The 26,315-nt window shown below is 37.1% G+C and overlaps 1 protein-coding gene across 6 annotated transcripts in view; it reads right to left on the bottom strand.

Annotated features, from left to right (window-relative positions):
* Window positions 1–26,315, bottom strand: part of NAALADL2 (N-acetylated alpha-linked acidic dipeptidase like 2) — a 1,264,638-nt gene that overhangs the window by 640,483 nt on the left and 597,840 nt on the right. For all 6 annotated transcript variants that reach the window (XM_049105642.1, XM_049105641.1, XM_025425633.3 and 3 more), the window contains one exon: window positions 6,192–6,693. In XM_049105642.1, coding sequence (XP_048961599.1) covers window positions 6,192–6,685 — 494 coding nt within the window. In that variant the 5' untranslated portion in view covers window positions 6,686–6,693. The remainder of the gene's footprint in view (window positions 1–6,191; window positions 6,694–26,315) is intronic.

The following is a 26,315-nucleotide window of genomic DNA, read 5'->3' as shown; positions in this document are numbered from 1 at the left end:
GCTTTTGTACAAAAGCATACCAGCAAAAAAAGAGAGAGTCCTGTAGCACCAGAAGAAAGAAAAATCATGGATTTAAAGGAGACTTCCCAATGTTCTGAAAACCCGGAAACAGTCTGTGGGCCCCCATGAACTCCACAGCCAGCTTTTCTTTAGGCAAGGACCACCTTGTCTCCTTCATGTAAGACTGAAGAGACTGTGCAGTTGTGAGTTTTGTGGAACAGGAAACCAGACCAATCATGCAATCTTTGGTAAAGGGACTGGAGCGCTCTTCAACAGGAGGAGGTGATTGTGGGGGACAGACATGGAAAGGGGAGGATGACAAAATGAAGACACGCTCTGAGCACAGGAAAGACAGTGACACTCTAACAACTAAACAAATCTAGTGTCAGGGTTAACCGAATGGCACTGAGAAGCCGCCCTACTGTTGACTATCTTATGTCAAGGGATGGTAGGTGAAGGCAGGTAGACAAAGATTTCACCAGAAGAGTGAATTATACACTTTTTTATTTCTAGATGGCTTGTACAGAGATTTTCTCCTTTCAGGTGATCAGCTTAGCATAAGGAGGTATCATAAGGATATAGGAGATGCTAACAAGTAGGGGTTCTAAGATTTTAGACTACTTGGGATATAGGGTAGCTATAATCTAGGGTTCTTGCTGCAGTCAGTCAGCCTGATAAAAGTAGGAACTTTTCCTTTCGAGAAGAAATTCAATGTCATTAAAGCCAAGTAACATGACCACACAGTGTCAAAGTTTGGCAAAGTTTAATGGGCATTTATGAAATGTACCACTCAAGCTACATGTATGACTAACTGAATACGCTATTGTCGCCAAAAGGCACTGAAGGAGGAAGAGGAGAAAGAAGAAAAAGAATGGAGGAGGAGGAGGAAGAGAAGCAGCAAAGCAGTAGATGATTTCTAAACATATATTTGAAAAAAAAAAAAAGAGAAAACTAGATTTGAAAATCCATTTCAATATATTATATCAACAAGTAATGACTATAAAGTACATAAACAATACTGAATGCTATCTAGGTTTCAGATAAGGTCTCATTCATCAAGATACTGCTGAAGAAAATTTATGTTTCCTATGCTTTTTGAAGAGTTCATTACCAGCTGGAAAAAAAAAAATACAGTGTTTGTTTGTAAAGATCATTTCACAGCAGAACTGAACTCATGCCTAACTGCTTGTACCAAACCAGACAGTGGTAAGAAATATTGCCCCTGTCCAGATAATGCAGACATTTAAAAATAGATGAACCCTGGATAGCTTATTGTTCATTTTATTTTGTTACCAAATACGTCTACTAAATAAAATCCAGAAAGATGGGGTACCATACATAAAGTAATAGACTGTTCTACTATTATAATATTTTGATTTCTCAATTTGTAAAGGCCATGGGAAAGAACATATAAAAACCATGGGGAGATGCTTTAAAAAGTAGGTCATGCATGTATGCAAAAAAGAAATGCAAATGGTCAATTAAGATATAAAAAGTTTGTCAACATTATTTTTGGCCTAGCAAACCAAATAAAGGACTAGAAAGCTGGCAGCTCTGAAAGCTATTTGGTAAGACAAAGCAAATAACTGAACAAATTTAAACTCCCTGAATCTGTGATTTGCTTCCAGGAATCTATCAGAAAAGAATAATTAAAGAAGCAAAGACCTATGTACAAGAGTATTTGCAGAGGCAACCTAAATGCCCATTTATAAGAAACAGGCTCAATAAATTTATGACACCTACATAATGGAATACCAGCAGTATTTTAATATAATGCTTTAGATCTATATTTATTGGCTTGAAAAATGGTTCTAAATATACTGTAGGTAAAACACATTCTGAAGCAGATATCAAAGGAATATACATGTAATGATACAATTTTGCTTACTGATTGGAAAAGATAGAAAGAAAAATGATGAAAGGGTGACAGAAGTACGAGTGATTTTTAATTAATTCCAATTTTCTACATATATTTTACTTGTAAGTAAGAACAACAACCATGTCCTTTCCATTTAAAAAAGAACAAAAAATGCCATGTTAGCCATCATTAAGATACAGCAGCACACGCTTTCCTTGTCACCATTTCACAGCATCCATAGGCTGTCGAAAGCCAACACGTCCCTGCATTCAAAACTATGCTAAACCTCATTAATCCATCCGTTTCAAATATTTTATCACTATAGTATTATATTTGGTAACTGAAGTTTGAAGTTTTTGACATACTCTGTTCAGCGATGTGTTTATGATCTTTAACACACACACACACACACACACACACACACACACACAGGTCATTCATTCAACAAAATATGTGATAAATGAAGAAAGGCCCGGAGACTTCATTGTATAGCACACACGAAACATTATACCCGCCCAGTGAAGGTTCTTTAAGTTAAAAAGTTCTCTCAACAGCTCTAGATAAACATGTTTTATTACAAGGTGACCAGCACCCCAACTGACCAAAGCTGATTAGACCAGGGATAAGCACTTGACACAGAGTCACAAATGCCTTTGGTCTTCAAAATAGTATTTCATTCTGGAGAATAGAAACGGTAGGGTCATATACTGGGGGGGATATAGCAGTTGGTGTTGGGAGGGGAAAAAAGGAAGAAAGAAAGAAATAGGTAGTACAGATGGAAAAGGAGTTAGGTCACTTTGGTGTTTCAGCACTTCAGTGGAGGGTGGCTATGGAGGTCCCCGGAGCTAACTGGATCCACAGTCTAGATGGAGAAGGCCTGATCAAATGAATAATTCCTATTCATGGATTATTGCGTGGGCCCAGCCCCCTGTGTTGATGCTCACAATAAACGTGCATTATCTAAATAGTTACTGCTTCAAGACACCACAAGCAACTCTCAACGGCCTATTTTGATTCGGACCCATCAGAATATGTCGGCTATTTATCTGAATACACCCTGCTGGCTTACCCAGAAGACACGTGGAAGAAATAAACCCATAACGTAAAAGAGTGAAGGCGTTTTTTGTTTTTTGTTTTTTTTTTTTCAAATAGCAACAAGTTAAGCATAGGCCTAAGTGACGCAGAGAATCATGTCAGAAGATTAATACACCCCCCACATTTACACACACTAACACGGTCTTCATATCCCTCTGCTAATCTTGACCATGTCTAAGAATGTGAGCGAGTATAACTAAATTTCAGAGTGGGTTTCTTTTATTTGGTCAACATACCAAGCACTTGGCTGAAGTTCATGTATTATGTGGGCTTTATTTTGGGGTAATTAGGGAGGGAAAGAAGGAATGAAGAGGGAGGGAGGGAGGGAGGAGCTCTTTTATATTTCTTAGCTTTTCCAACCTTCCATGGGCTAAAACTGGGTGATCATCCCAGAGATTTATGCTACCCTCCACACCCCCAAGGTCTGCATGCTGGTCCTAATTAGAAACATGGCATCAAAATAAATAAATAAATAAATAAATAAATAAATAAATAAATAAATAAATAAAAAAGAAACATGGCATCAATGGTCTTCAATCCTCAGCTGGAACTGAGACATCAACAGTGTCCTTTAACAGTTTTACAGTATCTGGTTTGGATGGGAGTTATAATTTTTGTTTTTAATCAGAACACAGCACATCCTCTGAGTACCTATAATTATATAACATACATATATTTTATAATATAAGTAGGTATATTAATAAGGTTTTGAATATGATAATAGGAAAATATAAATGGCAAATCAGATGATTTTCCAAATGCATAGCAACATAGATCAATGAAATATAGATCCATTTCTCACTTATTCAGAGGTTCATTTCCCTCCCTTAGAAAAATACTTATCCGATGTCTGCTACACAACAGGAATCTAACGCAGGGCCGAGCGAATCTGGTCCATGCCCTCCCAGAGAGGCTGCCCTTTATATTGCACAGCTTTCAGATGTTTGGAAAGAACCGACATAGACTTGGGGCATGGACAGGGGTAGAAAACCAAGAGTGAACAGAGAGAGCAACTGACGCACAAAACACCGTGGGCTAATAAGTTGATCCTCATAAGTTGATGAGAAGTAACAGTGGGAACCTGTGATATACAGAATCAACGCTCAGATGGCTTGGTAAACACAGGAACTCACAATAAGGCACGTGGTTAGCATGACTATTTGGGAAAAGGGTGTTTTTGGATGAAGAGATGTTATTTGGAGAAAGTTACCGTAAACGTATTTGTAACAAAATATTTATTAAAGAAAAATCTCTTATCTCAATAAAGAATGTATGTGGCTATTTGATGGAGCACAAATGCGAATATGTGTCCAACCACTGAATAGTGCCTGGCAATATAATTGCTAGGGGTTATATTTCTGTAGCTATCTTTTAAATATATATTTTGTTGATGTTCAAGTTTAAGAGGAGAATATACTCCTTACTGTCCTGCAACCCCTATTCTGAGGAAAATACTGAATATTTTAATTTAATTATATATTTTAAATTTTAGAACCAGCTATCTATTTGCAAAAAAAGGACATAAATCAGTTTTTAAGGATGCCTAGAATGCTAAGGGGGTGGGGGGGTAAGACCAAGAAAGCCAGGGAAAGAAAATAAATCCGTAGGCTAGTTTGTACATAGAATGCGTACAGATCCTGACCCCCGCCCCCCTCCCATGCTGCAGGGAGCTGAGCCCTTCAGGCTCCGAGTCAGCAGCAGCCCCGCGGGGTCAGCCAGTAGGACAAGCAGGAGGGTCCTGCAGAACTGGAGAAAGGGAGAAGCTACGGGACTTCCTGCTTTCTCTCTGCCTTCAGTAGCGAGGCTGCACCTCCACCCCACGCCCTGCACCTGTGTATATACAGAAAGTTCCAACTCCCGCCAAGTTAGCCCAGCTCCCTCTGTCCCTCCAGCCTACGTCTGGTAATGGCTCCTTTTCTTTGGGCTGCCTCACTGTGCTGCCTGCCTTCTCAGACTTTATCATTGACGGAGTGACCTCTCTCCTTTCACAGTGCCCTCTACTTTAAATATTCAGAGTTTCCTGTTGTCTGTTAGATCCTGACTGCTACCATCACTCACTATGAGATAATCTTAGGTCTTTCAGCTCAATTCTGTATAAACAATATCACATTGGGAAATATCATGGAAAGCCTTATTATCTGCATAGGACACGGTTATGCAACAGTGAGCAGCAGATAGGAAACAAATTGCCAGCATGATCTCTAGGAAGAGAATAATAATTCACCAACACCAATACACATGGCATTTCGGCAACACAGATTCAATGAATCATCTTCAGTGGGCAGAAGATCTCCCTAGAAGATCCCTAGAAATGCACACATGCCCACACCGTGGCTGTAACGAGTCAGTGTGACCCAAGGAGAATGTCCCGGGGAAGTCGTATCCCTCTCTTATCCACCCGTGAACAACACAGATGATTCACTTAGAACTGTCCTTTCTTGGCAAATATGGAAAATATATGGGAAAGTTATATTCCAGTTCTTCATCTCCCTAAAAGCAGAAACTAGAAAACCCTTTACGACTCAACATCTATGCTAATGATGTGACGAAACTTTCAAGTTACCCATTAGTTATCCGGCAATAGTGAAACTTTCCCCAAGAACTCAGAAGTAATGCCCGTTAATATCTTATCATCATTTAACTTAAAAACCAACAGATTCTGGTTAGGGAGGTCATATGCCAACTTACCCAGAGAGACAAATGAACTTTTAGAAATATGTGATATATGGAATCCAATTTTTTAAATAAAAATATGCTCACTAAGATGCCCAGGGGTACAGGAAACAAAATACTATCAGTGCTTATCTTAGCTTCTAACCATAAGAGACGGTTACTTCAGCCCATAAAAGAGGTTTATTTATTTCATTCTGGTGTCATTAAAAATTTCAATCATATGGCTAATGCCCTAGTTTTTATTACACATATATCCAGCTGTCTTTGCATCTCAATTTGGCTACCTGGGCTTCCCAAGAGGGAGCATATGCAATGACTGGAATCTTTTAGTCTCCACAGTAGTTATGGTTCTTATCATCAATTAATAGAACAGCATCATAAATCTGTAGCGCAGTATCATAAATCTGAAATGTGTACCCTCGCTGTGAAGGGTGGGTTGCTAAGCTTTGTTGCTTAGCTTGCTGTACTCACCTTAAACCATGGCAAAATCACCCATTCAGTGCTCCCTGAGAGACATCTTTCCCGGGGAATGCATCCCACCCACATCCACTTCTTCTACACCTACCTGAAAGACTCCTTAATATCTTCCGCTTGGATCGTCTCAAGAATCTCTTGGTATAACTGAAGATCAAGCGTTGCTGAAGACGTAGCATTTGAAGGGCACTTTTTATGTGCATAGTAGCCTATCAAAATCCCCGAAATAAATAAAACGATGGCTGTGCAAAGTATTTTTAAAAGGCGGCAAAAGTTGCAGGGGTTGCTCTTTGGTGCAGACCTTGTGTAGCGGGTAACATAGTCAGACTCTTCTTGAAGTCTCTGAAACCTTCCTTTGGGTGAAGTTGCTGGTTGAATGGAATCAAGATTGAGATCTGTAGTCTCTGGATTCTCTAGATTCTGAATCTCAGCACTATCTAGCTGGAACTGGTCAAAACCAGGCTCCTCCAGTTCCTTTTCCATGTCCCACTCTAAGTCAAGGGCAGTGGCTTGTAGGTCATCATTGTCCAAGTACTGTGAATGTCCTGGCGCTCTTTGATCTGCATTGACTTTCTGATAGGCCATCTTTTTACCTGCGAAAATAAGGGAAGCATATTTTCTTAAAATGAACTGTAAAATTGAATAGAGGAAATCTCAATTGAATTGGAGTGGGGAGACCAGCAAGGGGAGCTCTCACACCTTGCCCTCAGCTAATGACAGATCCCAACGGGAAGAGACACACCTTGCATTCTCAACTGGAAGAAACCTACTTTACTACCCCAGCAGGAGAAAGGGGGAAGAAAAATGTCTCCCTGTTTGGTAACAAGCTCAGCAAATAAAATACAACAACTCAGCCAATGAGAAACCATCACCACCCTGAACCCTCACTTCCCTCCGATAGACTTTTCATTCTTAGCAGTCCTCCCACCTTTCTTCTTTTCTTGAAAAGCGACAGTCCTCTCCATTGATCTCTAGTCTTGCCTATGCTTTGCCATAGTTTGCAGGTCCAGACTCGTAACCCCTCTGCTATTCCAGAGGAAAAAACAAACAAACAAACCACAAAAACACTTTGCTGGTAAAACAACGAGCCGTTTCCTTTTTTTTTTTTTTTTTTTTTTTTTTTAACGAGCCGTTTCCTTTTAAGGTTGGCAAAACAAATTAATAAAGAAAATCTCCACTGTGAAAACAAAAGAAAGCAGCAATCCATATTAGATACCCATAAAATTGTAGTGATTATAATCAGAGGAAATATATTGTCTCTATAGAAAAATCACATCTCTGTTAATCATTTAATCTTCTATTTTGCTGTTGATGTTTATTACAGGAAGAGAAGACAAAAAGTAAAAGTAAAATAAAAGTAGAAGGTACTTGGAGAAACTGAGAAAACATAAAATAGACACATGTACAGTCATTCCTTTGAAGCTCAGGAGAATAAAAAAGTCACAAATGGACAAGAGCATTGAGGACAATATGTTATAACGAAGGCAAAGTTTAAGCTTACATGTGGTCGAAATCACTTTTTAAGAAAAACCGAGCGCAGAAGCAATAAAGCACAACGTTATTGCTTTAGTGGTTTATTGTTTATTAAGTTTATTAAGTTAAAGAGGAAAAACAAAGAGACCCTGGGATGATTTACATTATCAGAACTGTTTTTAAAAAGAGATTCAGGATGGAATAGAAATAAAAATTAAAAGGAGCCACAATGCTATTGGAATACAAGCAGCAAAATATGGTGGACCACATAGTTGTGAGGTATCAAAAGGACTGGAGAACTTCAGGCTACCACAGAAGACCAAATGTTCCGTGAATCAGTGACATGGATTGGCCCGGATCACTGAACTTTAAATAAAGGTCTGGGATGGCATCTATCCAAAAAAGGGAAGCCTTTTGCCAGCTAGGAGAGTTTGGTTTCATAACCTTGCTGCAGGAGCAGCAGATGGAGATTTTCTCCCCTGCACGGTTTTGGATGACAGTTAGTTATGTCCTGCAGAGTGGTATTAGGCCAACTGGGCTAATTAGCTACTCGTGGTCTTCAGTCTGTATTCAGTGGCCCACTGGTGCATTATGGTTGCCCATTGGGAGTATTTATACTTTGTATTTTCTGTGTAGTCGATTTGTCATCCCAGCTGGATTCGAAGGTCCCTCACTAGGTTTTATGATTTTTCTGTGCGCCCCACTGTGGTGGGTGAAGAATAGCGCTCAACAGACAACTGATTAGCTAATTGCCTTAGGGCCAGTGGTTAACAAGTAAACTCCAATAAAACAAACAGGGACTTCATGAAAGGGAGTGGTGTCAAGCACGGAATCCTGGGTACGGATTACTCTGATCCCGGCTGGCACAGGTCCGTGTTAATTAAAACGTTCTGAATTTTTCAGAGAATTCAAATGTGATTAAATATCAATCTTACAAAATATGAATTGCCATTCTAACTAGATTTCTCTTCACGACCCTATACCCTAGGATTCATTCTTACCCACAGTTGACTCACTAACAGGGAGCAATGCATGCCAGGTACTGGGATAGGCGATGAAAACAGAGATACATGGGTCCTTATTCCTCAAGTAAGGAACAATTCAGTCAGAGATAAATGCATGCATGGACCTATGGTTGAATTAAAAATGCAGAGTGCCAGGGAGACTCAGGGGTGACTGACTCCAGCATACACCACTGGAAAGGATATCCCAAGAAAGTGACCTCTCTAAGATATTTCTGGCAGGAGAGGAAGAGCTAACTAGGGCTGACCAGAGTGTGGAAGGAGATCAGATGGGGGGAAATTTATAAACACACAGAGGAATGGGAATTCCTGGTGCATGAACCATTTGAAAAATCCAGAACTACCAGGGTAAGAGTCCATATAGGCCTAGTAGGAGAGCAGAGGGCAGAGGTTAAGAGAAAAAGCGAGGGAAGGGGGACTTTGGGCAAAAGACTTAACTTCTGTGTAACCCATGGTCTTCCTCTGTGACATGGGCATGAAAATAACATAAATGTCACAATGTTGTCACTAGACTGAGTGCACCTAAAACATCCGTTGAGTGTTGCACAGGCTGTGATGGGCTAGAAGGGACGTCTCTGGTATTTAGAGGAGAGAGGACTGGGAAGGATTGTTGGAAGAAATGGGTTTAGTGATGCAGAAGACATTACATGGGTCTCTAAGACATTGTGGAGAAGGAAAAGGGTATATCATATTCACATGCACGGACACTCACATACATATGTGCTGGGTGTGACACTCACATACATATGTGCTGGGTGTGATTCACTTGTCTACACTCAGTCTACATGTAGAGACAAAAAGGAAAAACACTGTACGACACACCAAGTGTTATCATGAAGGCGAGTGTTTATTTGACACTATGTGTTACAGCAGCCTCAGGAATGATTCTGCAGGCCCCTTTTTTTCCCTTTCCTCCCTCCCTTTCAAGTGGCCTGATTTCTAAAATGATTCAAGAAAGCCCAACGTTTGAATTTTGTCTTGGGTCATATTAAGAGAAGAAAGAAAAAGAGAGAGAGAGAGAGAGAGAGAGAGAGAGAGAGAGAGAGAGAGCAATAATTGGAGTTAGTGATAATTATTCATCTAGGTTAAGTGATAGTTGATTAATTGGTAGAGGAGAGGAAGACTCCGAAATCACACTCGGTTAAAAGAAAAAAAAAAAGGTAAAAGAAAATTTTGGAGGATAGGAAAAACTTGAAGGTGGTAGAAATAAAGACGCCCTAAGATCCATGATTCTAAAATCTCTCTCAATGCAGAAGAGGGAAACTGAGGTCCAGAGTTGAATATTTTTTAGACTAAGGAAAGTGATATCTGGGTACATTTTTCTCAAAATGATTTGTGGTTTTATAAAAATATGAGATTAACAAGTTGACAGTAAACTAATATTAAATACACCACAATTCAACTTATTGGAGCATAAATTATAAAATACTGCAATTTCTTAACGCTAGTCATTTTTTTTTCTTATTTAAACATCAATAAACCCCTGCCATCTTGCCCACGGTCTTATGATATTTACTTAGGTGTTCAGTTTATGCATTATTGATTAATTTCCTTAGACACTGACCCAGGGAGGTCCTGCAGACTTCCCCTGCTTCCCATTTTAATGAATCGGAGCCTCTCTCTTTAAAGAGTGTTTAAAAACTGGAAATTGTAAGAACATGGTTTATGCTCCAGGGAGACTTGGCGCGCAGGAGTTACTACAGAAGTGTGAGATCTCTAATTGTGGCCTCTAATACAAACAAAGTCACTTCTCCACAAATCATTTTAAAACCCACTGCAGTGGTGAGGCACAGTTTTCATCTCTAGCCTGCCCGCAGGCCTTCGTCACGGGTACGACAGCAACTTAACGCTTTTCAAACATCAGCCAGAGCCATCAGTTGACGCAGATACGGACAGTAAGTCCTCACCATGATGGTTACCTGCCTGCCCCCCCTGCTACCACCTGTGGACTCATGACACATCCACGAATTTACCCTAAATTCTATCTTCCGGGAGAATGGTAACTGGGTCAAAGGTAGACGGAGCCATTCGATGTAACAAATTCCAAAGTATTTCAGGAAAACTTCCAAGTAAAATAAGCATGTGAGAACATATACGATGAAGCATTTTTAACCATTTATTTAGCAAAACGAGTTACATATATACTGCATACATATATATTCATATATATATTTACACGTATTTTATATAAACTTAGAAATCCATTTCTTAAAATTATCTTGCTTTAAGGAACATAGTACATAGCATTTTGCAAAAAATACACTATAAATCTCTGCCCTGACAGTTGTTTCCCTTTGTCTAAAATAAACTCCTCGAAAATAAACTCAAACACTAAACTACTGAATTAAAGTGACCATATATTCAATACTGAGTCACCACAAATTATTTTACTCATTCCACAATGAATGTAGCTTTCCTGACAGTGGCTATGCTTGGGGCGCCGGGTGGCTCCACCGGTAAAGTGTTGGTCTCTTGATTCCCACTCAGGTCATGACCTCAGGGGGGTGGGATCACTCCCACATCCAGCCCCGCCGACCCCAGTCAGCCCGGCACTCAACCAGATGTCTGCTTCTCTCCTTCGCTCTCTGCCCCTCCCTCCCACTAACATGTGCATGTGCACACTCTCTCTCTAAAATACATACATCTTTAAAACTAAATAAATTAAAATGAAATAAGATACCTATGTTCTGTGAGATAAGAAACACGACAGTGTTTTTACCAGAACTTTCAAATTTTCAAGTATAATAATAAAAAAATCATATTATAAAAAGATGTCTTAGATATGATCACATACTTATGCTATTGAAATCTCATATATTTTCTATTACTGATATTCGTTGAATTTATATAGTCATGTTATTTTATGCCTAAGTCTATTTGAGTAATTTGGAAACTACATGTAGTAGATTTTAGTATCTGCCATGTGAGTTTTGCTCTAAAAGCGATGCACAGTTGACCCTTGAAAAACGTGGGGTTAGACGTGTCAACCCCTCAAAAACCTGAAAATCTATGTACAACCTTCCAATGCCCTCCCCCCAGAAAAACTTAACTAAGCCTACTGTTGTCTAGAAGTCTTACCACTAACAGTCAGGCAACACGTATTTTGTATGTTAGATGTATTCTATACCCTACTCTCAACTTTGTCGTTGAGAAAATCACAAGGAGAAGATACATTTACAGTACTATGCTGTATTTATGGGGAAAAAAAACAAACAAACAGGTGTAAGTGGACCGGCACAGTTCATACTGGTGTTATACAGGGTCAACGTACTTGAGGTGCAGACCAGGTCATAGAAACCTGTTACATGTCCTCAAACAGAAATATCCGTAGCATCCTTACATTCTCTATTATAACATTTAGGCTTTCTTAAAAAGCACAATGTTTTGTGAAAGGTAGATTAATCTTCTCCATGTTTTCAACACCTCTTATTCACTTAGGTGAGATCCCTTCCCACCCAGGCCTACACCAAAGGTTCAGTTGTTTTAAAAATTCAATATACTCAAACATTTATCTTTTATATACACTTATCCCTTTATAAGGAAAAGAAAGCAGATACAACTTATGCTAAAAGGTATTTTTTTTCCAGATTATGACAGGCTTAGATCAATAAAAAATGAATTTGTATTCTTACTGAGCATATGATTAGTTTAAAAATAAATTGTTACTTCTGAATGCTTTCTTTCACACATTTTCACTGGCTGAGACTAAATAAATTATATAGAAATAAAAGATGAATACAAAACAGGCAGAAATCTCAATATGTAACACAATCTCTGGCTGCTGCAGATCTAGCTTAACAAAAACGAATGGCTGGCAAATATTTCAGATGATAAATACACGTTAAACAAAAATTTCATTTAAAAGTTATATGTTACTAATGCCACTTAGAAATATGATCACAGCACTATTATTTTCTTGCTCAGGAATCACAGTGAAGGAATTTACTACGCAAATGCCCTGGTTTTATCAATCTCTAAATTGGTGGGCTCTACAGTCAGTCTACCCGATTCAAATTCCAGCTCTGCTATGTAATTTAGACCAGTTACTTAGTATCTTTATGCTTAAATTCCACATTTGTAAAACGGAAATAATAATAGCACTGTATTTTTATCATCAGTATGAATGAATGAGATGAATTATTAAAGGTGCTTAGAACCAGATCTAACACAGTGTAAGTGATCCGCTAATAAAGGATTACTCTAGAAATCCTATAGTTTAAGAGAATAGAGGAATTGGAGCTTACGACTATAAAGTACAAACTTGGCTAAATTAAGTTATATCCAGAGGCTGTAAGTTTCAGCCACAAGAGCCTAGAGATGGTAAGAATTTGAGCAGCGGACTCCAGCATTTTTGAAGATCGGAAGCATCTTCTAATTATTAGCTATGGCTCAGATAAGAGAGAGATGTGACTAAATATATATAAATATTATATTTACATAATAATTTATAAAAATATAAATATATATATTATCAAATATATATATTTATCTCTCTCTCTGTATATATATATATATATAGAGAGAGAGAGAGAGAGAGAAGTTACTATTACATTTCACTTAAAGCACAGCATCTATATCTTGCCATTACAAAATTTCTTTTTAGTCTATTTACAGAAAGAGCAAGAAGGCTCTTCTATAGTGCTAAAGGGTTTAGTTTAAGAGTTCCAGGAATTGGTGATAATTAATCATAAACATGAGCTGCATACATTTGTTGTAGGAAACCGTTCGTCCTAGGTGACTGACTTCACGTGTTGACCACGATGACACCGATAGCGTTTTCAACTCCAACAGTTATTGGAGAGATTGTGTAGATCTTATTAGAATTAGAAACACATACAAAGGCTTGCCTACTGGTAAAAGTTATTTTATAAGCAAAATAAATAAATGACTCTGGCAGATTAACTCGAAAACATAAGGCAGGATCTCAATTTCCTATGACAGTTCTGTGATTGAATCTTTATTGTACAATGGGGGAAAAATGTTCATATAGTGTTTCCTGAAGCTTTGAATGTCAAATAATTTTCTGGTTTGAGCAGATTGATTTGAGGCAAAGGCATTTCTTAGAAATGTCAGTGCATCATCAAAAGGCATTCATTATGTACCTTCGTGCAGTATTACTCTGGCTGCTGTACCCGTGAACTACAGGAGTGCCCAGAGGAATTTTCACATTTAAGTTTAAGAACATTTCTTATGGGCTAAAAACATTTGACATAAATTTTTCAGTATGAACCTACTTTATACAAATAAAGTCCATGTTTGTGGAATAAATACTTGTTGTTGAAAGCTTTAATGGTCTCCACGTGAGAGCAGGGCCAAAGATAAAACCATAAAAACAGTAATTCAGAAGACTCCGTTCCCTGACTTAATTTTTTTTAGTATAATGAGATTTCCTTTTTCTATCTGGCTTTATAAAATGGCCCTGGCAATTGCTATAGCATCTGTAAGTGCATTAAGAATTCCTTTTTTAATTGTAGTTTTGTATGTCCGCTGCATAAAAGAAATGACAGTAATTATTTGTTGTTCATGCTTCACTAATTGAATAAACAGTATATATAAAATAAGGGGGAATTATCTGTGTTTCGTTTTTAGGAGGGGGGAAAAAGTCAAAACCTACTCTTAAATAGTACACTAAATTAGGCAGAGCAGATAATCAAGCTGGAGAGTATAAAACTAAGACTTTACTCTGAGGTCTGAGCTACCTTGATCACTAAATGACATGTAAATAGTATGCTTATAGGATACCAAATTAATGAGCTATAAATTTCAAAATGCAGTCAAAACCATTTGAAGGAATATTATTTGATGAAATCCAGCAGGTTTGTATAAATTTGTTTTATATCGCTTGCATATGTATGACCACCTGCCAGTTCCCTGAGTGGGCCAGCCATGCTTTCCATACCTATGTGCACCTGCAATTTGTGCAACACACTAACTGAATGGTTAGTTGGGCCCACCTGAGGTCCTGTATTTATGATAAGGTTCTTCAATATCAGAATGCTATCATTCAGTTCAGACAAAATTTGGCAAGCAGAAGAACTAATTTAAATAGATTAAAATGAGGGGCACCGGGGTGGCTCAGTTAAGTGTCTGCCTTCTGCTCAGGCTACGAGCAATCTCCAGGTCCTGGGATCAATCCCCACGTCGGGCTCCCTGCTCAGTGGGGCATCTCCTTCTCTGCCCCATCCAACCCCTGTGCGTGTTCTCTCTCTCAAATAACTCTCGAATAAATAAAACTCTTTTATTTAAAAGAGTTAAATTATTATTTAAAATAAATTATTTGTTTAATTTTATTTAAAATAAATAAAACTCTCAAATAAATAAAAATATATATATTTTTTAATTGACTAAAATATACAGAGTATAACACTCTCTGGTTTCCTGAAAAAGTAGTTGGAACACAGTACTATTTAGAATAGCTATCATGTGAGATTAAGTCTTTTCTTTTTTTAAGATTTTATTTGTTTATTCATGAGAGACCCAGAGACAGAGACACAGGAGAGGAAGAAGCAGGCTCCCTGCAGGGAGCCCGACGTGAGACTCGATTCCAGGACCCTGGGGTCACACCCTGAACAGAAGGCAGCCGCTCAACCGCTGAGCCACCCAGACAACCCCTGAGATTAAGTTTTAACTACTCTCACAAAACTTTCTACTTAGTGATGTGTAAACAGTTTCTGTTCCTGCCTTGGATTTCTTTCCTTGTCTTTTTGGGGTCTGCTTCTACCTAGATTATTTATTTATTTATTTATTTATTTATTTATTTATTTATTTTTGGGGTCTGCTTCTACCTAGATTGATTATTTATTTATTTATTTATTTATTGGCCTGGCCCCATCCTTTCTTTTTTTTTTTTTTCTTTTTTTTTTTTTTTTATTTATTTATGATAGTCACAGAGAGAGGGAGAGAAAGAGAGACAGGCAGAGGGAGAAGCAGGCTCCATGCACCAGGAGCCCGATATAGGATTCGATCCCGGGTCTCCAGGATCGCGCCCTGGGCCAAAGGCAGGCGCCAAACCGCTGCGCCACCCAGGGATCCCGGCCCCATCCTTTCTATCTATAGTCTGCAGAAATATTTATTTACTTCTACAGAATTTGCACCCTTTTCACCTTCAGAGTATCTGAAATGGCTTACATTAGAAATGCACATACACAAGACAAATGAAAACACAAAACTACCAATTATAGAAGTGTGGAGGAGAATACATCCCCAGAGTCTGGCTAAAGAAAGCCACTATAATGGAGTTTTGATGTCATTCTGAGCTTCCCTGCAGTGAGGGCGAGGAAGACTGTCTGCAGGGTCTTCTCAAATTCCATCATCCTCACCTCATCTCACTTGTTAATCCACAAGGCTGTCAATCTTAGCTGACGAGTGTTTTTAATTTTATTTTTCTAAGTTTTTCCTCTTGGTTGCAGATGTCTATGTTAAGAAGATATTTTTCTCTCCCAGTCAGAGAAAACTATAAGTCTCTCTCTCTCTCTTTTATATTTAGATTTTGATAAACAGAGGTCACAACATGCCCATGTTCCAGTATCTAAAATAAAATGTGAACAGATGATTCATTTTCCCCTTAAAATGAGCCAGGATTTATTATAAGGTTAAGGTTTTATAAACATTATGGCACTTAAATCAAACAATCCTATGTGTTAAATGGTATTATTATTCCCATTTTATGGATGGAATTACACATAAGGCTTAGGGGTTGCCTTTTATCCAAACTCTCACAGCTATCAAGAGCAAGCGGCTGGAGTATCACACCCCACCTGTCAAATTTTAAAACCTGTTCTTTTAAATGGTACAACCGTTGGATTCTCTATAAGCCCCCAAGGTTGGCATAGTAAGGAATTCAGAGATCTTAGTCATTGAATGATCCGCAGCTCCATCACCAATGTGACCACAAGCACCAGGAGTGTCCATGCCCATGAAATCTGAATAGTCCTGCCTCGGCCCTTGGGTCTCAGGGTGCTGCTCTGACCCCAGGACCTAACGAGATCCCTGTGGCCCCCCTGCACAGCACCCCTCAGGCCCCCACGTTTCCCCGCACTGCAGTTTTGAATAAAGGAGAGTCACGTCCAAGCACATTGCTCTCCTTGATGGTCTCTTCCTAGCAACACTGAAAATTCCTCTTTTTTCCTGCTGCCGAGGGACAAAGAGCAAAACAACTGTGCTTAGAACTTGAAAGCTCCAGTTTACAAACAACCTGCTGCTGACCTATTTTCAGCCATTAAAACTCTTTTGTCCATCTTATCCTACTCCCTACTATGTGTGCTTTATACAGGCCTGAGAGGGCTTCAAGGGTGTCAAGAGTTAACAGTCAATACAATCACCACTTGGCTCTTTGAGAGCTGTCTGCCAGGAGGAGCCTCTTAGCTTGATAGATACACTGCAATTTTTTATCCTTTCAGCCAGTGTGAATGATCTTAAATTGCTGTTTTTTGACTATGGCTTTTGGATTTCCCAGGAACAGACAGATGAAGCCGTTATCTACATGAGGCCACTAAGCCCTCTATTTTTCACATGTTCAAAGGTAATTTTACTGGTTTACTTTTTAAATATCTTTACTCTTCAAAAACTATCAACAGGTCTCTAGAAATTGGAAGTGCTTTATTCTAAAATTTGTATTGCTGTTTCCTAAAATCATAACATGAAAAGACTTTTTGAGGCCCAGGGTAGTAATCTAGTGTACCCAGAATCTGTGTTTTTTATTTTCTGAAATGGCTCTTTTCATACTTGTTTCTTTAGCATGTTAACAGGGAAAAGTGTTAATGTATTGTGATTAACTGGTGGGAAAGAAGGCAACCTAGGAAAACACATTGGTCCCCCATATTTATGTTACTATGAAAACATGTATTATAGGAACCATTCCAAATTTTATTGGATAAATTCTGGAAATCTCTTCTTTAGCTAAAGATCACCAAGGAAGATCCAAATGTAAACATTTTATTGCTCATCTTCTGAACTATTAGACCACGAGCTAAGGAAAATTTAAATTGGTGATTTAATCCAAAATATCACAATATTAGGAATTCATTATACTTCATAGCATGGTATGGCCCTTATAAGATAAAGAATACAGTAATTTGCTGAATCTTAGGGCTAGAAATTAGTTTAAGTGAATTATGATGTTTGTGTAAGTAGTAGGAATACATTAATGGGAAGAAAACCAAGAACTGTGAAGCTTTCAGTTTGACAACCAATGAGAGAATCAAGACTGAAATGCTTTTCTAGAATTACCTCAAGCAATTTAACAGAGAAACAGATTTTTCAAGACTTTGCTATTTTTTCTTACTGTCTGAAATGCTGTATCATAACTATATATCTGAAACTAAACAAAGGTATATTTTTAGGGGCACCTGGGTGGCTCAGTTGGTTAAATATCTGCCTTCAGCTCCGGTCATGATCCCAAGGTCCTGGGATCAAGGCCCCCGTTGGGCTCCCTGCTCAGAGGGGTGTCTGCTTCTCCCTCTCCCTCTGCCTCTCCCAGCTTATGCACTCTCTCCCTCACTCACCTCTCTTAAATAAATAAAACCTTAAAAAAAAAAAAAAAAAAAAGATGTTTTACAGTATTTTTTTTTTCTAGGCCTCCCACCTATATAAAATGGAATTTTATCAAAAAAAGGTTGACAATTATTATTTTCAGTTATGAAATTCAAGTTATTTCTATAAGTTACCTTTAAGTATGATAATACCAATAATCGATAGCTTTTTCAATAAAAAAGCATGTATTAAAAATAAGAAACAGGATGAGAAATTCTAGAATAATATTTACATCGGTATGACAGTTTGAGAAGTTAGTTTTTATTACAAATTTATATATATGTATACATATGCTTACTAATTGTTTTAGGTAAATTAAAGTAACTAAATAATTTACTAAAAACTATATTGGGCACTGCTTATGTCATTTATATTTTATTTATGAACTGGAGTATTATAAAAAATGGAAGACCTCCAATGGCACATAAAAGTAATGCTGATATGAAATTAAATGTCAGGCAAAAGGCATGAAAATGCAATATTCACAAAGACATTAAATGTAAAACATTTAACAGAACTTTTGTATAATTGACACCATTGAAAGGTAGTTTGTTATAATAATGCGTGCAAAATTTTAAGATTCACCTAGCACTTCAGCTTTAAAATGTCAAATATTATTACTTTACCAACATGAATTTTAGCTTCCTTCCCATTTTTTTCCCATTCTGTATCCTTTATATTTTTCTTTATATTTTTTCTCTCCTTTCCCATTATTTCATCTCTTTTCTTCTCCATTCTTGTTTTGCTACTGACGTCTCCGTAATTACTGAGAAATAATAAGAAAACATAAAGTCTGTTTTATTTTTTCTTTGTATTGAGAATGATCTATCCTGAACTACAAATAACCAATGTATTCTTTTTATTTGAAATGATGACCTGATGACCAGACCAAATACTATGTTTTGCTCTAGCATTCCATACGCTTAATCTTTAGCCTAAAAAGCTCAATTTATCTTTAACCTGCTGCTTGGGAGTTCCCTATTCTGACAATGTATAGGAAAAACTAAAGACCTTTCTTCCTAACACTTCTATAAAGTCTTCCTTTAGCTATTATGACTGGTGAGATTTTTCATTCCCATCATCCTCCATAACTATAAACTACATATTACCCACAAAATATTTCCTAATCATATATCTTAGAAACAAAGGGATTTTTTTTTTCTGCCCACTATGTTCTCTCTTTTTAACCCAGTAAAGGGTTGAAGTCTTTAATCATTTCCTGAGTAATTTAAAACACTTGAAAGCTCAAAATAATGAAAGCATAGTTTTTACCTTAACAGGAAAATAATCGTTAAGGCTGTGGAAAATTAAGTTCAGAATTAACATAGGAACCTACACTGCAACAAAGATGTAAACAGAAGATGACCTTGACTACTTTACTTATGCTAAAGAGATTTTTTAGAAAAAACAAACAAACAAAAAAAACAGGACGTATTTATGTACCACCATGTACCCTCTACATAGATTAATTATCAGAATAGTGCTATGAAGTTACTACTGTCATCATCCCTGTTTTACAGACAAAGACACTTAAGGGAGAGCTGCTATTTGCTTTAGATAACACAGTTTTTGAAACCAGATAATGTGCTTCCAGATTTTGTGTTCTTAGTCTCTCTGCTATAGTGACAGAAAGCAATCAAATGAAGGCATATTTTTAATCCCTCTAAAAGTAAAAAATAAAACAGCATAAAAGAACATCACTCAAAAAATAAAAAAATAAAAAAAAAGAACATCACTCAATTTTCCCACAACCAATACCTAACATAATTTTGTAGTATGACCTTTTCCCATAAGTTCTGCCCCTATGTAGCCTTTGGGGAGAAAGAAAAAAGAAAGAAAAGGTTTTCAGGAAAAAAAAAAAAATAGAAAAGTGGAAAAAGAAATGAGTAAGTTCACACATTCACATACAGATCTCAGTCTCCACACTATGGCCTCACTAAAGTTGCTTGTAGTTTCCCCAAATAGACTTCACACCCACGCTCGTAGCTACTGGATATCAATCTTCATGATTTTAATCTCTAAATTTTTCTTTTCCATATACTTTTCCTCTCTAACTCCAAGAGTTAGGTCTTATTTACATTTTTTTTTAAATTTCCCACCATATTTGTAATGATTCGTTATCCAGGTAAATGTTTGTTGAACTAAACCCATAATGCTGACAACTCATAAGTATTCATGATCTCCTCATGTTTATATCCATGCTTTTTCAAGAATATACATACATCTTAAGAGCAATTGTTTAGCTTAAATGTGACAGTTTTTAAATGAGCAGATTGAACGACAGTGTGATATTTATTTGCTAGTGTCTTTTGAGAACTGTAATTGAGGCAAGAGTAACTTTTACAGTGAAGGAATTCTTGGAGCCCTGAGTGCCAAGAAGTCCATCTACCCTGACTGGGAGGCACTATAAGGAGAGGCCCCAAGACCATACGGAGAAGCAGCTGAGCCCAAGCGTCCAAATCCAAGAGCCACACATGTGAGACCAGACCCATCACCAGCCAATATTCACCAAGGGACAAGCACGTGGAGCAAAAGCAGCAGCTACTTGACACCTGCCCCTATTCTTTATCAAGCGTATATAATCAAATAGCTGTTGTTCAAAACCACTGTATTTGGGGGTTGTTTCTCAGCAATGAATAAATAACTAGAAGGAATTACCACTGAACACCTAAGATCACATGAGGTGTTTTATTCTGAACTAACACAACATTCCACGCACTCCTTTCGAAGACATCTAAGACCTTTACCAGGCCCGGGCTTAAGCTTCCATTCCTTTCCTTTCCGTGTACATTTCAAATCTCTTCTAGGCACACATTACACACGTTCCTCCTCTGCCTCATCCGCTCAGGTTCGGATTCTTCGTTCCAGTTAATTTTATCTTTGCAGACTGGCATGGTATCCAGAACCCTGCAGCTGTTCAATAGATGATAGGCTACAAATAAGCATGGCATCTTGAAGCTTTTATAGAATTTAGGGTGAAATAATTGCCATTTTACCAGCATTGTGTCTTGTAACAACTACTTCAGTTCATCCAGCCTTTAAAGGGGAATGTACCAACTACCTATCATACACACTTCTAAGACTTGATGAATGAATAATGTTAAATACTGTAACCAAAGACAGTTGATATGCTGTATACCCAGCGAAAATGCTATTGTTCTAAAATTATAAACTACTAGGAATCAAGAGAGCTAGGTTTTAATTCTCAATCTGTAATCTGGGCACGTCAGGACAAACCACTTTTCTTCATAGGTAAAACTAGATTTGTCTGTGTGAAAACCAAATGAGATAATTCATCAATGTGTTCTTTAAGTACTGTTTATCAATATCCTATAATTAAAGATTAGTAATGAATCAAAATCGGTTAATACCAATTAATCACCCTCACATGATGCCATACTTAGTCACCCCAATTACTGAATATTTGCTGATGTAATGGCTTGAGGTAAAGCCACAAGTGAATTTACATTACAAGCGTCTGAATTTCTCTTTTCCCTAAACAAAGCACAGGGCCTGGAATGAGAAGAGGGAACTTTTGGGTTGCGTGCATGCCAGGGGTGAAGATTGTACCCAGGGAATGGGGGACACAAGAGCAGAAGGAGGAAGGAAGCTGCCTATGAAATGGTAGCCTCTGGAAAATCCAAGAACTTACCAATTTCCAGTCTCTTAAACACATTATTAAAGTATTTACTTAAGCCATTCAGAACTGGTGTCTGTAGTGTGGGCATCCACAGAGTTAAAAACAAAATCATGTCCTCTATGTTGAGGGGGGAAATGTAAAGAGATCTAAAGAGATCCATAGGAGAAGATTAATACAACTCCCCTCCTGCACATAATACATTTTGAAAGGAACCTATCCAGAAAAATCCATTTAGCTATGCCCAGAACAATCAAGACTGACTGTGTAGAGATTGAAGTGCCTCAGTCCATCTGCTGATGATATTTATTGCTTTTTGGCACCTTCTACATATTTACCAAGCCTATATAAAAGAAGGCTATGCTTCTTATTTCTAGGACAAAAACAGATGGTGCTCCAGCAGGTAATAATTTAATTAAATGGCTCCTAAAGCATGAACAAATTGTTCCAAAGAAAAGAAAATATTTTTATTTATTCTTTAAAAATAAAAGAGGGGGACAAAGCACTAAATCAAGTTAGACTTTTTTAAAGCCACAAAATTAAGGTTTACTAAATCTCCTGTTCTTAACAACAAAGTGCTTCTCCCCATCTATCTTCATCCTAAATCAAAGTCAAAATTATCAATAATAGAGATGTTGTTCCTCAACTTTCATTGGCTAAGAAATGACTTCAGGTTAAAGTGAAATGTTTTTACGAAAGTGAAAAATCACATACTCTTGGATTAATTTTTATGATATTCAAAGTGAGTTGCACAATGTACTTTATGGACTAAACGGGATAGAGTCAACTGCATACTTAAATTGTAGATTCTAATAATTGAAACCAAAATTTGCCGTTCCACTTAAAGCCAGAAAGCCCTTTAAAGCCCCTCTGATACATACATTAGAGATATCACAATACTAGAAAACAATAACAATTTTGCAGTGTAACAGGATAAAGTTCGGTCACTTGGGTTCAAGATGGAAATGGGTATGAATCCCAGTACTGCCACTGCCACTTACAGACTGTATGACTTTAGGACAGGAAATCAAGTTTTTGAAGATTCTGTTTCCTAGCCTGTACCTACATGAATATACCCAAACACAGAATGACGGCAGTTATAGACTCACTCTGAGGATTTAATAGATAGATTCTTAGCACAGTTCTTAAAACAGAGTAAACATTCTACAAATGGCTGCCAGTCATCATCACAATTAAACAATAAGAATATATGTATAGTACAGGAGCTATAAAAATATGAACCAAAATATATAAAGACTTGCTTCAAGTAAATTACAATCTATCAGGAAAGATGAAACTAATGCATATACACAAAGTGTAATCAAGAAGTAAACTGTGCTGTTTAAATATTAATTCAGTAATGTTGAAATTAAAGAGGGTTTTGATGGGAACTAAAAGGGATACCTTGAAAAAGGGATATGGCTTAAGAATGAAGAAGTCATTCAAATAAATAATGAAGATGAGCTCAAGGAGGATGTTTGGAATGAGTATCTGCATGTAAGAATGACAGGACTCTATTAATTAAGAAAAAGGTAAATACCAGGGGCTGGAAGAAAATGAATTTAGTCTGATAGAAAAGGAAACGGTCTCCCTGTGTAAGGGTAGGTTCTTCCAGGATAAAGGCACCATGAGATTATGCTTCACAAGATCATGATACAGAGCAAGAAAAGCTAACATCAAGAACATCATGACAGTGAAGTAGGATAACCACATAATGCAGTGAAGACTGAAACCATTTGTACTAAACAATCATGCCTTTTAGCAAAGTTGGGCTACTTAGATGACTCAAAGTATATACACTTGCCTCAATAATTTTATGATCATTTATAATTATAGTAAGTTATGTTTATAATTTATATTTAAAACATACTTATATTTAATTACTATCATATATACTTTTATAATTCTTTAAAAACTATAATCTTCTGAAAAACAAAGTTAAAGACATCATTTTGCCTGATATCAAATTATATTACAAAGCTATAGTAGTTGGAACAGATCAATGAAACAGAGTAAAGAACCCAGAAATAAACCCATGCATTTGTGGTCAACTAATTTATGACAAAGGAGCCGGGACTATACAAAGGGGAAAGGAAAATCTCTTTAATAAATGGTGTTGGGGAAACTGGACAGTCACATGCAAAAGAATGAAAGTGGACAACTATATTACAACATACACAACAATTAATCTAAAATGGATTAAAGATGTCACTGTAAGACCTAAAACCATAAAAGTCCTAGAAGAAAACACCAGCAGTAAATTCCTTGACATAGATCTTGGCAATAATTAAAAAAAAAAAAAAGCAAAAATAAGTAAGTGGGTTTACATCCAACTAAAAAGCTTCTGCACAGCAAAGGAAACCATCAACAAGAGGAAAAGAAAAGCTATTGAAAGAAAATGTTTCAAGTGATATATCTGATAATGGGCTCAATAGCCACAATATATAAAGAGCTCGTGCAACTCAATAGCAAAAACAATCTGAAAAAAAAAATAAGCAGAAGATCTGGATAGACATTTTTCCAAAGAAGATATACAGGTGGCCAATAGGTACATGAAAAGATCCTCTACAGCATTAATCATCAGAGGAATGCGAATCAAAACCACAATGAAATATCACCTCATACCTGTTAGAATGGCTATAATCAAAAAGGCAAGAAACAACAAGCATTGGTGAGGATGTAGAGAAAAGGGAACCCTCATATGCTGTTGCCGGAAATCCAAATTGGTGCAGCCGCTATGGAAAACAGTATGGAGATGCTTCAAAAATTTATAATTTGAATTACCATATGATCCAGTAATTCCTCTCTTGAGTATTTATTGGGAGAAAACAAAAACACTAATTTGAAGAGATTTATACACCCCCATCTTTATTGAGGCATTATTTAAAATAGCCGCAATATGGATATGGAAACAATCCAAGTGCTCATGATGGATGATGGATAAAGAAATTGTGGTACACACACAGACACGCACACACACACAATGAAACATTATTCAGCCATAATAAATAACGAACCTTGCCAGGTGAGACGGCAACCTACATGGAACTAAACACAGAGAACAGATTGCTGGTTGTCACAGGTAGGGTGTGGGAGGTGGGAAAAGTGAGAACGAATGAATTCATTAATTATAGTCAGACTTCTATTATATATCATGTGTATACATGAACTTTACCTTGTGGTAAATGATGATGATAACAGCAATATATTTTCCTCATTCATATTCTCAGCCATCTATCTGTTCTCTGCATTTTCACTGTCAAAATGGTTGAAAAGAGAGGATGGCATGTATTGGTTTTGCTTTGATAGATGGGGTGACCTTTTGCTGATGGCTGCTGTCTCACCTCACAACTATAGCAGCGGATCCTGAGGGAGGAGCTAAGGGATAGGAACTTTGTTTGAGGCACTGCCATTGTCTGTACACATTTAATCTCATGTCCTAAATGGTAAAGAACTATTGACACTAATACCAAAAAAAAAAAAAAAAAAAAAAAGAGAGAGAGAGAGAAAGAGAGACATACAGACAGGCATCATTCTAAAGGCAAAACTCAATCACATTTTCTCTTGGAAATTATACAACAGGGTTAAGTAAGAACCTATATGATTTTTTCTTAAGTTCTAGTGACAGAGTTGCCAGAGTTTAATGCATAGAAGAGATTTATTAGTCACTGGACCAAGACTGACTTCAAAAACACAAACAGGATATCCAAGGCATTGAGTCCCATTTTAACTTATTCTTTCTACATCGATAAGCAGTAATCCAAGTGTTTCAGTAAGTAAAATGAACTCCTGATCAAGAAAACAAACATTCTACTTTCCCATAACCAATAATACCCTAGATAAAACACAATGCCGGACAGATCTAATTCTGCCTGGATAAGCCTATAAGATATAAGCAAACATTGCTAACTCTGGGAGAGTCGATACTTTAGGAAGATGTATGCTCTAGTCATCTTACTGATACAGTAGGATCTCACGAATGTGGAAAATTAGGGCTAGAATTAAGATAAACAGAACCTAAACACTACTTTGGTAGCATAATATCCAGTTTAAGAACTGACGACCTTCAAGGAAAAATGGTTAGATGAACTATAAAACCCATATAAATAGCCTCTTAATAATTATTGTAAAGGGGGTCTGTGTATTTCTGAGATATGAAAAATGATGCTTTCAAAGTATAACAATTCTTATAATATTCACTAAAAATGAAATGGTAAGGACATCAAGGTAAGTAAAGAAAATATCGAGGGTATCCTACACAATTTAAACGAATAATGATTATTATTTTGAAGTTGGTTTTCTGTATTATTTAGTTCTTTAGTGATCTCTCCTCGAGAGTTTCAGAAAGAAACTTAGGCATTCATTTTACTATGTTGATTTCAACATCCCACCTTCTACTTTAGTCCCAGACATTTGGCATAATCTTGATGCTTTATGTCCAAAAACACTTTTAAAAAGCTTTTGACATACTTAAGACCTAGTGTATCTTTTCTCAATATTTCTCTGAAAACTGTTGCAAAAAGTACCATCAACTAAATAAATTAAATAAATA

Source organism: Canis lupus, chromosome 34 (assembly GCF_003254725.2).
Source record: "Canis lupus dingo isolate Sandy chromosome 34, ASM325472v2, whole genome shotgun sequence".
NCBI classification, from domain to species: Eukaryota; Metazoa; Chordata; class Mammalia; order Carnivora; family Canidae; genus Canis; species Canis lupus.
The sequence above is the reverse complement of the archived record's forward strand: the minus strand, read 5'-3'. Positions and strand labels throughout refer to the sequence as shown.